Raw genomic sequence first — 16,739 nt, 5'->3', positions numbered from 1 at the left:
TTTATGCAAAGTAAAAGGATAATCCTAGATTTTAAAGCTGCATCACCCCTGGGAAAAGCTGGGCAGAGGAACTGGTTTTTGTTTTTTTTTGAGATAGAGTCTCACCATGTAGCCCAGGCTGGACTCAAACCTATGATCCTCCTGTGTCATCATCCAGGTGCTCAGATTATAGGTAAGGGCCCCTATGCTCAGCCCTGGGAAAGGTTCTCAATTGGCTTTGATTACATTGAAAGGTTTTAATGTCACATTCAACATATGGCTCTAACACCAGAATATGGGTGAGGACAAAATTAAAACATTACCACATCCAATTTCTTCATTCTTGGAAACATCAAATTAAAAAAAAAAAAGAAAAGAAAAGAAAAAAGAAAAATCCAATTTTAAAGGAAAGCAACAACTTTTAGTTAAGCCCTTTCTTGGGCGAAGAGCAGTCTATGTCAGACAGATCTGTCAATGAGTTCAGGACCCAATTTGTGTTAAAAACTTGCAAAATATTACTTGAATTAGGACTGTACAAAGTTTAAGTCATAGGGCTGAGGGAATCGCTGAGTGGCAGAGTGCTTGCTCACCATGCACGAGGCCCCTCCCTTCGTTCAATTCCCAGCACCACGAAACCAAAACCAGTTTGAATTCTAAGCCAACTTAGGTATCAGCGAGCCTCTGAGCTTCAGGGACATTCGGATGGCTCAGTTATCTTCAGACCGGTAATCCCAGGAATTATGCAGGTCAACGACCACTGCGGAGCCATCCCTGCTCAAGCAGACCGAGTCAGCGATGAGGGACCGCATCCTCTCTTCTTCCACGCACAAGCGGTGCAGCTTGGGATACGCGAGCAATCTCCGCAGGGGTATGCAAAACTTCTCTCCTTCACAGAAGGGTCGGGGAGAATTTTCTATCCTGGCCTTTTCGGCGTCCGTGAAAAATTCCCCCAACAGTAGGTGGGGCTCTGGGGAGAAGTCCTCGTCCCCTGGCTTAGGGTCCTCCTTCTCCTGGTCCCTCAGCATTCGCTGGTATCTCAGCCTCAAGCGCTCTACCTGAATCAGGAGTTCCCCAACCAGGACAAACTTGAGCACCTTCTCCTGCTGTAAACTCGGGTAGGAGGTTGTATAAACCTGAAGGGAAGAAAACAAAACAGAATCCGGGAAGTCTGCTGAAACCATCAGTAATTCAGCCACGTAACAACTGCGCACACCCTGCACGGGTCGGAATCTACTCATTGTAAAAGCCTTCATTTTACTGGAAGTCCAACACTGTGGATATTAGCTAACTGGTTTGCTTCTAATGTCAACTATATCTCAGTCATGTTTCCACCAACAGGCACTAACCCAGGATTCCTTTTTTTTTTTTTTTTAAGATTTATTTTATTATTTGGTGTGTATGAGTGTTTAGCCTGCATGTATGTCTGTGCAACTTATGCAAGTCTGGTGCCCACTGCAAGCCAGAAGAGGGCGTTAGATCTGGTGGGACTGGGGTTAATATATGTCGAACCTCTAACCCAGTGTTTCGACTTGATATTACGTGGAAAGTAGTGTAAAAGGAAAAAAGCCGGTTCAATCTAGAATCAGTGGTACATGCCTATAACCCCAGTTCCTTGAGAGGCTCAGGCAAGACAACTACTGATCCAAGAGATCAGTGCCACACTGGGCAACAAAGTGGCACACGGGCTAAAGAAAAATTAAAAATAAATGAAAAAGATTCCATGGCGGTGGGGGCGGTGGGGGCAGTGCAGGCCATGGGGGCGGAGGTAACTGTGGGGGCCATGGGGGCGGAGGTAATGGTGGGGGCGGTGCAGGCAGTGGGGGCGGTGGGAATGGTGGGGGCAGTGCGGGCGGTGGGGGCGGTGGGGGCGGTGGGAGCGGTGGGGGCAGTGCGGGCGGTGGGGGCGGTGGGGGCGGTGGGAGCGGTGGGGGCGGTGGGGGCGGAGGTAACGGTGGGGGCGGTGGGGGCGGAGGTGATGGGGGGGCGGAGGTGACGGTGGGGGCGGCGCTAACAGCGGTAGTTGCAGTGGCAGTCCTTGTCCTCACTGTCCATCATGCTGACCCACAGACTTCTCCCCTGACAGCTACTTCACAAGGAATACTCACCGCTTTGTACACATGCTGGTCATGCTGCCGTGAGACGCAGGGTTCAGCCAGCTTCCCACTGTTTTTCCTAAAGACACCTATCTGGGTACAATATCCAACATGCTCAGATCCAGCCGGCGGTGTCCCTACACCAGTGAACTCCACACAGTAATTGTAGCAGTTTGCCACTTGTAAAGCCCTGAAATCAAATGATAAAGGGAAATAAGGGAAATCACTTCTCTGACATACAGTTCTGGTTAAACAGCTTTTTGTGGGTTTTTTTTTGGGGGGGAGGGGGGTGTTGTTGTTGTTTTGTTTTGTTTTGTTTGGTTTTTCGAGACAGGGTTTCTCTGTGTAGTTTTGGTGCCTGTCCTGGAACTCACTTTGTAGCCCAGGCTGGCCTTGAACTCACAGAGATCCGCCTGGCTCTGCCTCCCAAGTGCTGGGATTAAAGGCCTGCACCACCACTGCCGGGCTTAACAAACAATTCTTTTTTTTTTTTTTTTTTTTTTTTTTGGTTTTTCGAGACAGGGTTTCTCTGTGTAGCTTTGCGCCTTTCCTGGAACTCACTTGGTAGCCCAGGCTGGCCTCGAACTCACAGAGATCCACCTGGCTCTGCCTCCAGAGTGCTGGGATTAAAGGCGTGCGCCACCACCGCCCGGCAACAAACAATTCTTAAGTGACTTCTTTGTTGGTAGTTTAAGGAAACAGAAAATATATGAATGAAATTATTGCTAAGCCAAGCATGGAGGCATATGCCTATCATGCCACTTGAACTGATAAGGCAGAAGGATGAGGATTTTAAAGCTAGCCTGAGCTATATAAGGAAGCATCACCTCAAAAAACAAAACAAACAAACAAAAAACCCCTAAAGTTAAACATCCCTACACATGTATGATGTACCACCAGGATGCCTGACTTCTGTAGGAACAAAGGCAGCACATCTTCAGTTTCCAAGTCACCACAGGAAGAGGAAAGGGAGGCTATGGGATGGGCAGAGTGTAGGGGTGGATGAAGAAACCTCAAAGGCTCCAGCCCTGATGGCATGCATTTGTAATTACACCAAAACAATGTGCACAAGCCAAGAAGCCACCCCAAGCATGGGTGTGAGCTCCCTTCACAGCCCACATCCTCCCCATTTTGGTCCTCATTCGACGTCAACACCCCAGGTGCCTCCTAAAGAGCATCCAGTAGACACACACTCTTTTCTCCTGCTGCCCACAAGTGCTGCTTTCCCTGTGATCTTACTACAAGGTAAGCCACACATGGAGACCTTGCTGGAATGAAGTAAGAAACAATTTAAGACAGACATATCAAAGCTTACTTCCTCTGGCAGGATTCCTACCAAAAACCAACCAAGCAACACAGCAAACGAGAAAACGTCTGAACTTACCAGGTCTGAAACTCCATTCTGCTCCACTCAAATTTATGATCGGCATCCCTCAGGGTCACCGTGGGAAACAGGGGGTTGAACTCAGCGTTTGGTGTGCTGATGACAACCATGGATGGTGACAGGTATCCAAAAACCACTTCAGGAAATCTGGCCAGATCATCTGAATTCAAATGTTCTATTCTGAAACAGTTAATAAGAAAGACAGAATTAATGTAGCTTCACTTGCATGAATTTTACTAACTGACTTGGCAAAAATAATTCCTACCTGATGTTGATTTCTCCCTTCTTTGATAATGCAACGGTCCACAACCCATGAACAATTGTTCTTCTGTTTCAATCCTTCCTACTTCAGCTTAGCCCAGGATGATCCATCAACTAAGGTCCTCTGCTGCCCTCTACAGAACTCATGTCAATATTCCTTTCAAAAAGGTAGCTGAGCTTGTATATTCCTTGATTTGATGCCCCAGGAACACAACATTACTTCTATGAGATCTTTCCAAAAGTGCCAGGCAACTGTAGAGATAGCTCAGCAATCACGAGCACGCACTATTCTCACAGAGGACCCACGTGTGGTCTCCAGCACCCGTGTTAGGTGACTCACAACCACCTTTAACTCCAGCTCCAAGGTATCTGATGCCCTCTTCTAGGCTCCAGGGGCGCCTGAACTCACATGTGGATATACTTGTGCAAAGAACGAGGATCTAAGTTCAGATCTCCTATATTCAAAAAAAAAATCTGGCATGGAAATACACATCTGCAACCCCAATGCTGGGCAGGCAACTACCAGAAGATCTCTCGGGCTTGTTGGCCAGCCAGTGTAGCCAGTCAGCAAGATTCAGGGTCATTGAGAGACCTATCTCAAAAAATATGAAGTAGCCAGGCACAGTGACACACACCTTTATTCCTAGCACTTGGGAAGCAGAGGCAGGTGGATCTCTGTGAGTTCGAGGCCAGACTGGTCTACAGAGGAAGTTCCAGGATGGACAGAGCTACACAGAGAAACCCTATCTCAAAAGAAAAAAAAAAAGTGAGGGGGATTGTGAAAAAGACACCAGACGTCAGACTCTAGCCTGCACCTCCCATGCATGTATGTTCATGAGTGCATGAATGCACATACAACCTATTCCCTGGGACAGCAGGTAGAGTCTGGAGCTATAGCACCTGCTTAGCATGCATGAAACACTTGATCAATATCCCCACCAAGCCAAAAAAAAAAAAAAAAAAGCATCCTCTAAATCTAGCATTAAAATACTAAGATAAATCCAGATTAAGGGATGTTCTAGAAAGCAGAAAGACTGAGCAAACCCGTTCCAGATGATTTAACAGACATTCAAAAGACATCACCACTAAAATCCCCAGTCTAGACGTGGTGGCGCACGCCTTTAATTCCAACACTCAGGAGGCAGAGGCAGGGGGAGCTCTGTGAGCCCCAAGACAGTCAATGCTACATAGAGAGAGCCCGTCTCAAAAGTACCAAAAAAATAAAAATAAACAAAACCCACATTTTAAATGATAACTAGATTTGAAAACAACTATGAAAGATATTATTAGAAAAGCTGAGTTGTGAGTGTTGGATATGGACTGCTATATAACATGGCCATATGCAACACTGTAAGCTTCTTTTTTTTTTTTTTTTTTTTTTTTGAAACAGGGTTTCTCTGTGTAGCTTTGGCTGTCCTGGAACTTATTCTGTAGACCAGGCTGGCCTCAAACTCAGCGATCTGCCTGCCTCTGCTTCCTGAGTGCTGATATTAAAGGTGTAAACCACACTTGCCACTATGACATTTCTTAATACAGCATACTATGGCCATACAAAAGAAGCACATCATCTTATTTTCTGATTTTTATTTATTATTACTGTGTGTGTGTGTGTATGATGGGAGGACATTCATGTGCCATATATGGAGACCGGAGTACAAGACTGAAAACCAATTCTCTCCTTTCGCCTTTATGTGGGTTCTGGAAATTGAACTCAGGTCTGTAGACTACACAGCCAAGTGCCTTTTCCTGCTGAGCCACCTCGTTGGCCCAAAGCATTAGAAAAGATGTTTAAGGGCCTGCAATGTAGCTAGCAGACTAAAGATGCTTGCCCCCGAGCCTGACAACATGAGTTCAGGAACACACACACACACACACACACACACACACACACAATCTAAGAAAAATTTTTAGGAAAATATCTTTAAAATATAGGTATTTATGAGTCTCCAATGTACTCTCAGGTAGATCATGTGGAAAATGCATACAGGAAACTACAGCTAGAGGAAAAGCCTAAGTAAATAGAACCAAAGGTAAAGAATTTGTGAGCCTGGTTGAACAGAACAGTGCCTTGTTCCTAATCCCACAACATCGGTAAGTACAAGTAATAACAAAGATGGGTCAGGATTGGCAATGCCCTGCATTGGATCCCCAACACCTCAAACAAATATGATTCATGAGAGGGCCTGGAGAGAGAAGAGAGAGGAGAAAACAGCACAATTATATTAATCTCAACAGAGTTATTTTTAAAGACATTACCAAATACTACTAAGTGTGACACCACAAATTAACCCCAGCACAACAGAAGTATCATCAACACCTGGCTCTTACCAATCGACAGGCCATGCAACAAAAGAAATAGCTGAATTAAATGAATCATAGATCAAAAGGACTTAACATACCGTCTATGTAGTATTCCATCCAAATACTGCAGAATATAAATCCTTCCCAGCAGCCCACAGAACTTTCTCTAAAGTAGATCATGTATTAGGACACTAAGCGCATCTTAACAAATATAGAAAAACTGAAATGATTCCCTGTGTTCTGTCTGATCACAATGGAATAAGACCACAAATCAACAGCAGGAGGAACTCCCAAAAGGCACAAAGCCCTGACTGATCCCTAGCATCACATAAAATTGAGCATGGTGGCACACGCCTCGAATCCCAGCACTTGGGACGTAGAGGCAGAAGGATACAAAATTCAATATTATCTATACCAAGTTTGAGACCATCCTGGGCTATGCTAGCCTTCAAAAAAGAAGAAGAAAGAGAAAGGGGGGCTGGAGAGATGGCTCAGCAGTCAAGAGCACTGGCTCCTCTTCCAGAGCACCAGTTTGATTCCCAGCACCTACATGGTGGCTCTCACAACTGTCAACTGTCTCTGATTCCAGCCCCAAGGGATCCAGTCCCTCTGCAAGCCTCCTCAGGCACTGCACACACACATGGTACAGAGACATACATTCAGACAAACACTTATACACATAAAGATAAATTAAAAATCTAAAAACTAAATACATCATAAAAAAAAGAAAAACAAATTAATCTCTTTGTTTTTATGTGTTGCTGCAGGCCACAAAAATATTAAATAGAGATTCAGCTGTATATGATAAAGCCATACCTAGAAAGATCAAGGAATCCTTCTAAAGAAATCAAATATCAAGGAATACTTGATGTTATTCGGCTTTTAATATATCAGCTGTTTCCTGCTGTTAATTCCTTGTGTGCTCATACTCCTAGGCCATAGGCAAACAGTATAAGCTCCTCAGACCTACTGCTGATCTGAACTAGGTACACCCCTACAGAGACACTGCCTAGGAGACAGGCAGGCATGTAGCTTTGTTTCTTGTGCAAATGAAGCTCAGACCATCCCTTTCTCTCACAGGCCTTGTCACCCTGCAGAGCTATTGACTGGGAACAAAGGGGTTTATTGCACAACCAGGTACAAGTGAAGACAGCAGAATTCCCCACTCAGGGTTAGGGTTAGAGTGGCTTGGCCCAGGCAGAAAGCGGCAAGGAAAAGTTCCTGCAGATTGTAGGTGGATTTGAATCAGGTCAAGGGAGGAGGAGAGGAAGGAAAGATGGAGGGCAGAGGAACAGAGGGTGAAGATGAGATCCATAGAAGAGCTTAGTTAGGGCTATGAGAGGACAAGAAAAGAAGAGACAGAGAGCAGCAGGATATGAGGACAGAACTGAAGCTGTGGAGACAGAATTTTGTCTTAGAGAGATAAAGCAGCCGGACAAAAGAGCAAGGTGTACATAGATTCTTTTCCCACAGATTACCCCATGCTGGCCATAGCGGCTTCCCCAGGACTCAGAGAAATCTTCTCAGGGCAGGCCCCTGGGAAATTTTTGATAATGTGTGTGAGTGTTTTGCTTGCAAACCATACACCCTCAGAGGTCAAAGGAGGGAGTTGGTGCCCATGGAATGGAGTTATGGATAGATGTTAGCTGCCATGTGGGTGCTGGGCACTGAACTTCCTCGGTAAGAACAAGTGTTCTTAACTACTGTGACATCTCTCCAGTTCCACAAATGAAAATTTTAAACAGGAGCAAAGGCCTATGTATATAATCTTCTTTTAATTATTTCAGGGGTGAAAAGCACTGTGTGGAGGGACAGCACATGTGATATGATAAGGAATCAAAGGGAGGCACTAACAGGTGGCTGTGTGGTGAGTATACGAATGTCTGTTTTTGGAATTATCTTCATATCTGGAATTCCCGAGTAAAATACTAAAAGTAAAAAGATACTCCCAACTGATGAGTATTTTTTTTAAAAAAAAAATAATAATCACATTGATTACTAAGGCTAATTCCTTCATATTTTTCAAAACAGACAGTTGATACAACTTTCAGACTTACAATTCAATGCATGTTATCAAATCGAATCCAAGCAAGCGAGAGTCTCTCTCCACAACAGAGCCATGATACAAGGTGACAGTCAAATCTAGATCTCGGGGTTTTACAAACTCCCCCAAACAGGGAGACAAGTGATGCCTGCAAAAGAATTATCGTCAGTCAGCAACATTAGCAAACAACCGACTTGGCAATTCCAAGGCCGGGGATATGGCTCAGGGGCAGAGGATGCACCTAGCTGTATGAGGAGAGGTCCTGAAACTTGAGGTCCTGCTTTGGTGTGTGTAGACTCCCAACTGTGATTCCCAGAACCACAAAAGTAAAAAGGGAAGGAGCTCTCCCAGTTACGGAACCGGGATCCTCTGCACATCGCCCGCACTGATGGGAGTCCTGTTCCACCTGTTTTTCTCTTCCTGCACTAAACTCTAGGCCACGAGGCACCTTCCTTCCACACGAGGAAGTTAGGCCGCTAAGGACGGGATTTAAAACTTTTCATATTGTTCTCATTTTCATACTTTGCCTCTCTTTAGAACAGAGCTATTTCAGCTCTTTAGGAGAGAAGGTTTCAAAACCACCTGGAAATCTAGCATGTATCAGAGAAGCAGAAAGGTGAGCGTGGTGTGAAGGGACCAAGCACATGCTGCAACCCTCCCTCAGAACTGAGGCCGTCATGAGACTTAACCCACAACTTAAGAGATGAGCATTAAAGGCAGATGTGGGGGCACACTGCAAATTCAAGATGAGGACACCTATGCTATAGTGCAATATCTCATCTCAAAAGAGAGGGAGAATCCATCTCTTAGGGAAGAGCCCCATGACCTATGACTATTCCCCATCTCTCGACAGCTCTACCACCACTCAGGGGACCAGGCTTCCAACCCAAGCACCTTTGGGAGACAAAACACATCCAAACCATAGCACTAGAAGTATTACCCATTTGAATGTAATTTTTCTTCATTGATATCTACCCCAACAAGCAGTTGAATGCATGGGTAGATTTTTAGCAGCTTTAGGAGCTTGGTATCGCCACATCCCAGGTCTGCAACCTACAGATGAGACACAATGTCATTTGCAAAACATTCATAGCCAGAAAAGTAGGAGCTTTTAAAACTAGAGGGTGCCTGGGAAGACGGTTCAGTTAGTGAAGCGCAAGAATGAGGACCTGAGTTCAGATCCCGGACACCCATGTAAACTCAGATGGAGCAGAACGTGTCTGGAAATCCTACTCACAGCCTAGCCAAATCTGAGAGATCCAGGTTCCATGAGAAACCTATCTCAAAAAACGTAAGGTGGAGAGTGACAGAGAAAGACACACAATGTTGACCTTTTTGGGCCTCCACCCACACGTGTGTGTGTGTGTGTGTGTGTGTGTGTGTGTGTGTGTGTGTGTGTGTGTGTGTGTGTTACATATAAAAAACAAATTAAACTGAGATTTTTCTAATCTTACAGGTTAATCAATGCCTGAGGAAAAGTCAGACAGGGTCATTCCTACCCAGAACGATTGCTACTGTCTGTGTTTGATTCAAGGAGAAAGATGAAAAGGCATGGTGGTCTCTGCCTATAATCCTAGCACCGGGGATGCTGCGGCAGAAAGGTGTTTGAAGGAAGCTAGCTTGGATGTGAGACCCCGCCTTCAAGAAGGAGAGGGGTGGCCGAGTGGGAGGCTAGTTTTCCGGCTCAGAATCACACATAGGGCTGGAGATGTAATTGACAGAGTGCCTGCCTAGCACGCCTGAAGCCCTGGGTCCCACCCCTAGAACGGTGTGTGATGGTGCAGACCTGGAACACCAGCACTTGGAAAGTAGAGGTAAGGAAGGGGGGGGGGGGGAGTTTCAAGGTTATCCTCAGCCACAGAGCAAGACTCAAAGTTGAATCTTGTTGCTTTGAATTTTTTTGTTTTGTTTTGTTTTTCGAGACAGGGTTTCTCTGTGTAGCTTTGGTGCCTGTCCTGGATCTCACTCTGTAGACCAGGCTGGCCTTGAACTCACAGAGATCTGCCTGCCTCTGCTTCTCGAGTGCTGGGATTAAAGGCATGCGCCACCACCGCCCGGCCTGTTTGTTTATTTTTAAACAGGGTCTTGATATGTACTCATTATACACACCAGACTGGCCTCAAACTCACTGCAATCCTCCTGCCTCTACCTGAGTGTGTCTGAGGCACCATGCCCAGCACAGGTTGGAGTTTCAGCATCATGCTTCAGGAACAAAGTCTGCTAAAATCTGCTTCTGTTTCTTTCTCGCAGAGTAACTTAATTTCTTAATCTTTTTTTTTTCAAGTTTATGCACTAATTTATTTCTTGAGACAGGGACTCCTGTGGCCTAGGCTGGCCTCAAACTTGATATATGGCCAAACCACCTCCTGAGTGCTAACAATTCTGGGATTACAGCATGCACCACTGTGCCATTGACGAGCTACTAGAGGTCAAACCCAGGGCTTTATGCATGCTAGATCAGCATTCCGCCAACTGAGCTAAGTCCCCAGGCCTAAATTTCTCAAATTGTTTAGGAAAACAATCACATTGAGCCATATGAAATTCTATATTGAACTCTGAGCTGCAAAAAAAAAAAAAAAAAAAAGGCACTTCAGACCCTTCAAGTGAACAGGTATTTGCTGAAAAGGCTACTAAGGTGGATGGATGTGTGAACATTCGCAAACCAGCTGAGGCGATTAAGGGAAGCCAGTAAGAGACTAGTCTCCAGTCATGCCACGCCCATTAGCATAACAACCAGGTACTTTGCTCTATGAAACTATGACTTTGCTCCAAAGTTTGGAGCGATGGACAGGCCCATTGTCATCTGATACCATCATCATCATCATCATCATCATCATCATCATCATCATCATCGCCACTGTTTTGCTTGTTTGTTCGGTCAGTTTTTGCTTTTGAGTGAGAATCCGACTGTGTAGCTCAGGCTGGCCTCCAACTCCAGAGCTTAAGCAAACCTCAAACCTGCCTCAGCAGAGTGCACCTGGGGTTAGATACATGTACCACCAAATATGAAAGGTACCTCTGACCACAGTACTAGAATACTGCCTGATATTCCAACTGAACATTCCAGAAGTGTGGAATCTATGGCATTAAAGGCAAATTTAAAAAAAAAAAAAATCAAGATTTTCCTTACATTTAAATGTTAGCAAAGGGGTCTGGAGAAGTGGTTCAGAAAAATGCTGAATGTTCTCTCAGAGGACCCAGGTTCAGTTCCCAGAACCCATATCAGACAGCACATACTGCCCGTAACTCCAGCTCCAGAGGATCTGATCTCCTCTGGTATCACACTGGCTTTTTTTAAGTTGTTCGGACAGGGTTTCTCTATATAGCCCTGGCTGTCCTGAAATTCACTCTGTAGACCAGGCTGGCCTTGAACACAGAGATCCGCCTGCCTCTGCCTCCTGAGTGCTGGGATTAAAGGCATGCGCCACCACACTCAGCTTCAAATAAATCTTTAAAAAGAAAAAATTAGTAATGGAGAACTCTTTTTGATACTGTTGCAGGTTTTTTTTTCCTTGCGCACCACAGAACATGGGTGGAAATGAGAGAATTTGTGGGAGTCAGTTCTCTTGTCTTCCACCAGGTGGATCATGGGCTCGAACTCTGGTCCTGAGACTTGGCAGCGAACGCCTATACTGGTTGAGTGAGCCATTTCACCTGCTAACAAGGTGATTTCCACCCGAGCTTTGAGCTCCCTGTACAGGGCTAAAGGGGCTCACACCTATGCTACATGTTCCAGGAAAGGGGTCATTGCAAAGAATGACCTTCCTCCATAAAGACTTAGGCAAGACTCTGTTTCCATTCCCTGCCTCAATGTTGAAAATTACCATTTGTTCCCAAAATTTCCCTTAACCACCGTTTCCTCAAGCCTCTCTGCCACCTCCCACCCCCCACCCCCATGCCCCTGAACTCTGTCTCCCCAGCTGATGGAAGAGCTTTTCTTCAATGATCCTTCCCAGCCAGGCTGGGAAATGCCTGCAGTCCCCACTACTGTCAGGGAAAAGAAAGAAGGCCAAAATAGAAAGCAAGAAATCACTTGAGGCCAGGTGTGGCGGCACACACTTTAATTCCAGCAGAGACAAGTGGATCTCTGCGTTTGAGGCCAGCCTGGTCTACAGAGTGAATTCCAGGACAGCCAGGACTACACAGAGAAGCTCTGTCTCAAAAAACAAGAGAGAGAGAGAGAGGAGAGAGAGAGAAGGAAAATAAATCACTTGAGCCCAAGAGTTAGAGACCAGCCTGGGCAACATAGCCAGACCTTAAATTCAAAAACGGGGGGTGGGGGGAGTATTCAGCAGATGTTGTAGCAAACATCTGTAATCCCAAATTTGGGAGGAAGAGGCAGGAAAGTGGATTTGGAGGCCAGCTTGAACTCTAAGACCCTGTCTCCAAAAATAAATAAATTTCTCTCACTATAATTAAGCTGCCCTCACTGTTAAAAATCCTTCCTGTGATTATCATCATGACTTTCTCAATTTGTGACTTTGTTCATGCATCCATGGTTAAAAGAGAAAGAAAGAAAGGAAGGAAGGAAGGAAGGAAGGAAGGAAGGAAGGAAGGAAGGAAGGAAGGAAGGAAGGAAGGAAGGAAGGAAGAACCCGTTTAACTCTGAAACACATGAAGTGTTTACTGTAAGGTCGTCCCCCTACTGCAATCATCACTTCCCAAGTTTCTCCTGCTTTGAGAAACTGAGGCAGAGGATCACCTGAGTGTGTGAGTTAGAAGCCAAACTAGACAACATAACAAAACCTTTTCTTTTTTCCCTCCTGACAGTTCTCTGCTTGTATTACAATGCACCGTACTTATATCGGCCGCCACCCCAAATCATCCAAGTCTTTTTCAGCAGAGGATGTTGCTTAGCAGCTGAGTGCTTGCTGAGGATGCCAAAGCCCCTGTTTGTAATCCCTCATCCTGACGGGGTGTGGGGGAGAGGGGTCTAGCCTTACTAGTATACTTGATAGGCCACTTTAAATAGGGCAACCTTAACAGTTTAAAAAAATAAAAGATAATTACCTTCTTGGGTTCATGGCGATCCACTAAATCTTTAACGAACTGGTACCGTTGTTTGTATAATGGCGGTTTAAACCTAATTACCTTCTCTGGACAAACGTCTTCAAAATTACCACCAACCACACTATTGCGCTGAAAGATTTTAAACAACAGCAAGTTCTCAATCATGCATGACTTGAGACCATTAAGAGGGAAACAAAAAGATTTCTTCTCCCCCGTCACTTGGGGGCAACAACAGCCTCCACACAGCTCAAACCTGAAGTGGTCAGGCAGCGCCACTCTCCCTCCACGCCCTGCACACCACCACGCCCTCCACGCCCTCCACGCCCTGCATGCCACCACGCCCTGCACGCCACCTCTTTTCAGTATGCCATAACTGGGCTTTATGCTTCCTGTAGCTAAACTTCAGGGGTGGTTTTACTGTGTGAACTGCCCAAGACTGTGGTCCAGATGGTAGACCAGAGGCGAGGAAAGGCTGGGCAGACAACAGACCCCCTCAGCAACCAATCTTTACTCAAACTTCTCTAAGGCCACTTCTCTAGCAGGCTTTGATTCTGAATCCGTCTTCGGACGGCATAGGCCAGTTTTAGCAAGAATCCTGCTAACTCAGTTTAAAGTGAATTTCCCACCCTTGGTATCTGACCACCCTCACCACCTAAAGCTTAGATTCTAGATGGATGTTTCCTCTTAATTTCCAAAGCACTTACCCTATCTTCCCATTCTCTTCTCCTTGCACACACATCTATACAGCTATCTCCATTCTCAGCTGCCCTTGCCTTACTTATCCTGGCTTAAACCCTACTACAGTGTACTTACTGCAACAGTCCTAAGTCAGAATGGCCCTTTTTAGCAGATCCAAGGGAAACAGAAATGTTAGGTGTATCAGCAGCAGCTGGCCCTACTGTTCTTACCAGCACTGCAGAGGACTAAAACAAGACTAAACCTGTATCTAGAGTAATGATATCCAGTACAAGCAAAGGACGAGGGGGGCTGGGATGGAGATTAGTGGTAGACCACTGGTCTTGCATGAGTGAGGCCCTGGCTTCCGTCCCCAGCAATATGATAAAACATACCCAACACATGCAGCCAAGCCACTGCCCTCCTCCCCTCCCCTCCCTCTCTCCCTAGCTGTGTTGGGAATTAAGTCCAGGATTTCATACTTGCTAGTGCTAAAATTAATCAAGGTGAAGGTCGGTTCCTCCCTCGGTTGTCCTAGTCACATTCCAGGTGCCCAAATGCTACAGAGCAGGATAGTCAGCTTAGGTCTCCAAGTGTGGTCCCCAAACCAGTATAGCATCTTCCTGGAAACTTAGGGAAATGCAAAGTCTTGGGCCTCAACAGACCTCCTCGGCTAAGGCTCTACACTTTAAACTCTCCAGGGAAGGAAAAGGGAAATAAAATTTTCAGGTGACCCATTTGCACATTCTGAGGTATTTTTTAATAACTAACATGTGTTTTTACTTTACATCCAAATGTGGATATTTCACTGATGCCAGTCTTATTAAGTTCAACACCCCAGGGAGATGAAAGGGTCTAAATAGGATGGTTTGTCATTTCTCCACAATACACCCCCTCTGAGACCCATGTAGGTGGGTAAGAAGAGCGGGCAGTATTTACCGGTATGTGCTTTTCTGCCTCTTCCATTTTGTTTCCAACTTCCGTTGTGACAAAAATAATAACAATAATAATATAAATAATGCAGCTTTATCCTCTGGGCTCTGTATCAGAGAAATCAGCGGCAACTCAGCTGTAAATGCCAAATAATCCCTTTTCACAGGAGACGCCTAGAAGAAATGATGGCCCAGATGAAAGGGGGTAGGTGTTCTGCCTTCTCACCTGTTACCACTTGCCCACAGAATTCATCCAGTAGAGACTGAGATAGTGACGATGAGTTCTGAAAGTTCCAACTCAACCAAGCGCACTCCTGTCTTGTTTCACCATTACCAGTGATATACAAACTTATTGCTAAGATCCTCGACCTCGGGTTATGGACGCTGCTAAGTTGACAAAAATGCTTACCTAGCAAGCAAGAGGTATATCTGATCCCCAACACCGCATTAAAACCAGACCTAGTGGCACGCGAGAGTTAACTCCGCACACGGAAGTTCAAGGTCCTCCTCCAATTCTCAACCTCATCCCTACTGCTTTCAGTAACTTCTCAAACTCCGTCAAATGAGACTTGGGGTGAGGGGGCGGGGGTGGGGGTGGGGCGGGGGGGATAACCTTCACAAGCCAGTGATGCTACAACACTGATCCACATCACTCTCGGCCTTGAATGTTGGTATTCTATGACACGTGTTCCTATCAACGAGGACTTAATCGGAAGGAGGCAAGATGTCAACCACCAGCTAGCTCTTCGGTGATTTCCTGGCCTGTATTATGAACCTCAGCTGGGGGGTGGAGGGTAGTATCACTGTTCCATCTCTAGCCCCGGTCTAGCCCCAGCAACCACTCACCTAGGGATGAGAAGCAAATCCACCCTAGAAAGCAAGCTGGGCAGACGGAGCACCGCCCCGTCTCTTGTAGCTGCGGGCCCCGCCCCCCGACGCCCGCGCAGCCGCGCTGCTCCACCCCGGGTCCCCGCACCTGGCTGGCCGCACCTGGCCGCCGGCTGCCCCTGCGCCTCGCGCCTGCGCCCTGCGCCCTCAGGGGCCTCGCTGGGCGTGCGGAGCCCGGCCATGCTCTGGGCCCCCCATGCCTCCAGGCTGCCGACTCCACGGCGTCGGTTCTGGGTCCCTTAACGGCCGCTGTGGCGCATGCCCCGAAGACATTTTCCAGATCTTCCGAACCCTGGGGACCAGGACTCGCAGCCCCTCGGCATCCCGGGCCCTCGCGCGGCGGCGATTTGCCCCCTGCCGCGACTGTTGGGTGCGGGCCCCAGACGGGCGGCGGGGCTGCGGGGCTTGGCGGCTGTTAGGTTCGCGGCGCCCCGGGTGCGAGGCTCCTCGTGCGCGGAAGGGACGTGGAGATCGTCCCGGGCCAATGGCAGGCCACAGAAGAGGCAGGTGGGCTCAGCGCGAGGCGGCTGGCCCGGAGCAGTGGAGGGCACGGAGCAGTGGAGGGCACGGGGGCCTTTTAGGGGCCATAAGCTGGGGAAAGTTGATTCCCAGCCACCTAAGTTCTTGAACATATTCTTTCAGCTTCCAACAGCCAGCCTTTTTTTTTCCCCTCTTTTTAACCATATACACTTTAAGAACTGCCTGATCTCAGAAAACTGGTTATGTTCCCCTTTCCATCAACTTCACACATGTTGTATGCAACCAAAGAAGGTTCTGGGAGCATGGGTGGGGGAAGGGCGCAAAACCCGCTTTAAAACTGAAAACTGAGCCAGGTGTGGCGGCCCATTCAATCCCAGCACTTCAAGTGGGAGGTGGAGACAGAATCAGGAATTCAAAGTCATCATCAGCTCCATTGTTGGAGGCCAGCCTGGGCAGCATTAAGAGAGACCCTTGTCTCAAATTCATTCATTCATTTATCCCAAAGCTTGTGTTTACTAGCAAACAGCCAGGTAATATACCATAAATGAGCTGGACATGGTAGCGCATGCCTGCGGTATCAGCACTTGGAGATAAGGATCAGAAATTCAAGACCAGCTTCAGGCACTAACGAAAAGCCACAAATGAAATATTAAATATTCAAACGCTCACTGGCTGCTCTACGCAACATCATG

General features: G+C 46.6%; 1 protein-coding gene and 1 long non-coding RNA gene across 4 annotated transcripts; one reads left to right on the top strand and one right to left on the bottom strand.

Annotated features, from left to right (window-relative positions):
- Positions 1–378: 378 nt before the first annotated feature.
- On the bottom strand, positions 379–16,006 carry Henmt1 (HEN methyltransferase 1). 3 transcript variants are annotated; one of them, XM_006979450.2, is made up of 8 exons: positions 15,656–16,006; positions 14,687–14,853; positions 13,073–13,201; positions 9,003–9,115; positions 8,076–8,210; positions 3,457–3,636; positions 2,085–2,262; positions 379–1,112 (listed from the first exon to the last, which is right to left on the bottom strand). In XM_006979450.2, exons 2-8 carry the CDS (start codon positions 14,711–14,713, stop codon positions 687–689), a joined length of 1,188 nt encoding a protein of 395 aa, XP_006979512.1. In that variant the 5' UTR covers positions 14,714–14,853; positions 15,656–16,006; the 3' UTR covers positions 379–686. The 3 variants fall into 3 exon arrangements, with proteins under 3 accessions (XP_006979512.1, XP_042135690.1, XP_015853606.1); XM_042279756.2 differs by having other exon boundaries at positions 15,670–15,990; XM_015998120.3 differs by having other exon boundaries at positions 15,526–15,659.
- On the top strand, positions 7,562–9,610 carry LOC143273956 (uncharacterized). The gene is made up of 3 exons (XR_013052307.1): positions 7,562–7,698; positions 7,806–7,885; positions 9,519–9,610. It is a non-coding gene; the product is annotated as an uncharacterized LOC143273956 (long non-coding RNA).
- Positions 16,007–16,739: the final 733 nt, after the last annotated feature.

The sequence above is a fragment of the Peromyscus maniculatus genome, chromosome 6, assembly GCF_049852395.1.
Source record: "Peromyscus maniculatus bairdii isolate BWxNUB_F1_BW_parent chromosome 6, HU_Pman_BW_mat_3.1, whole genome shotgun sequence".
NCBI classification, from domain to species: domain Eukaryota; kingdom Metazoa; phylum Chordata; class Mammalia; order Rodentia; family Cricetidae; genus Peromyscus; species Peromyscus maniculatus.
Note: the sequence above shows the minus strand (reverse complement) of the source record. Positions and strands in the feature narration are given on the sequence as shown.

Excerpts from the sequence above, each read along its gene's own strand:
- Henmt1 (XM_006979450.2), bottom strand. The coding sequence starts at position 14,713 with ATGGAAGAGGCAGAAAAGCACATACCG. Across the intron at positions 13,202-14,686 it reads AGGCAGAAAAGCACATACCG|CGCAATAGTGTGGTTGGTGG; the intron begins GTAAATACTGCC and ends AAAATCTTTCAG. Across the intron at positions 2,263-3,456 it reads AGAATGGAGTTTCAGACCTG|GGCTTTACAAGTGGCAAACT; the intron begins GTAAGTTCAGAC and ends ATTTGATTTCAG.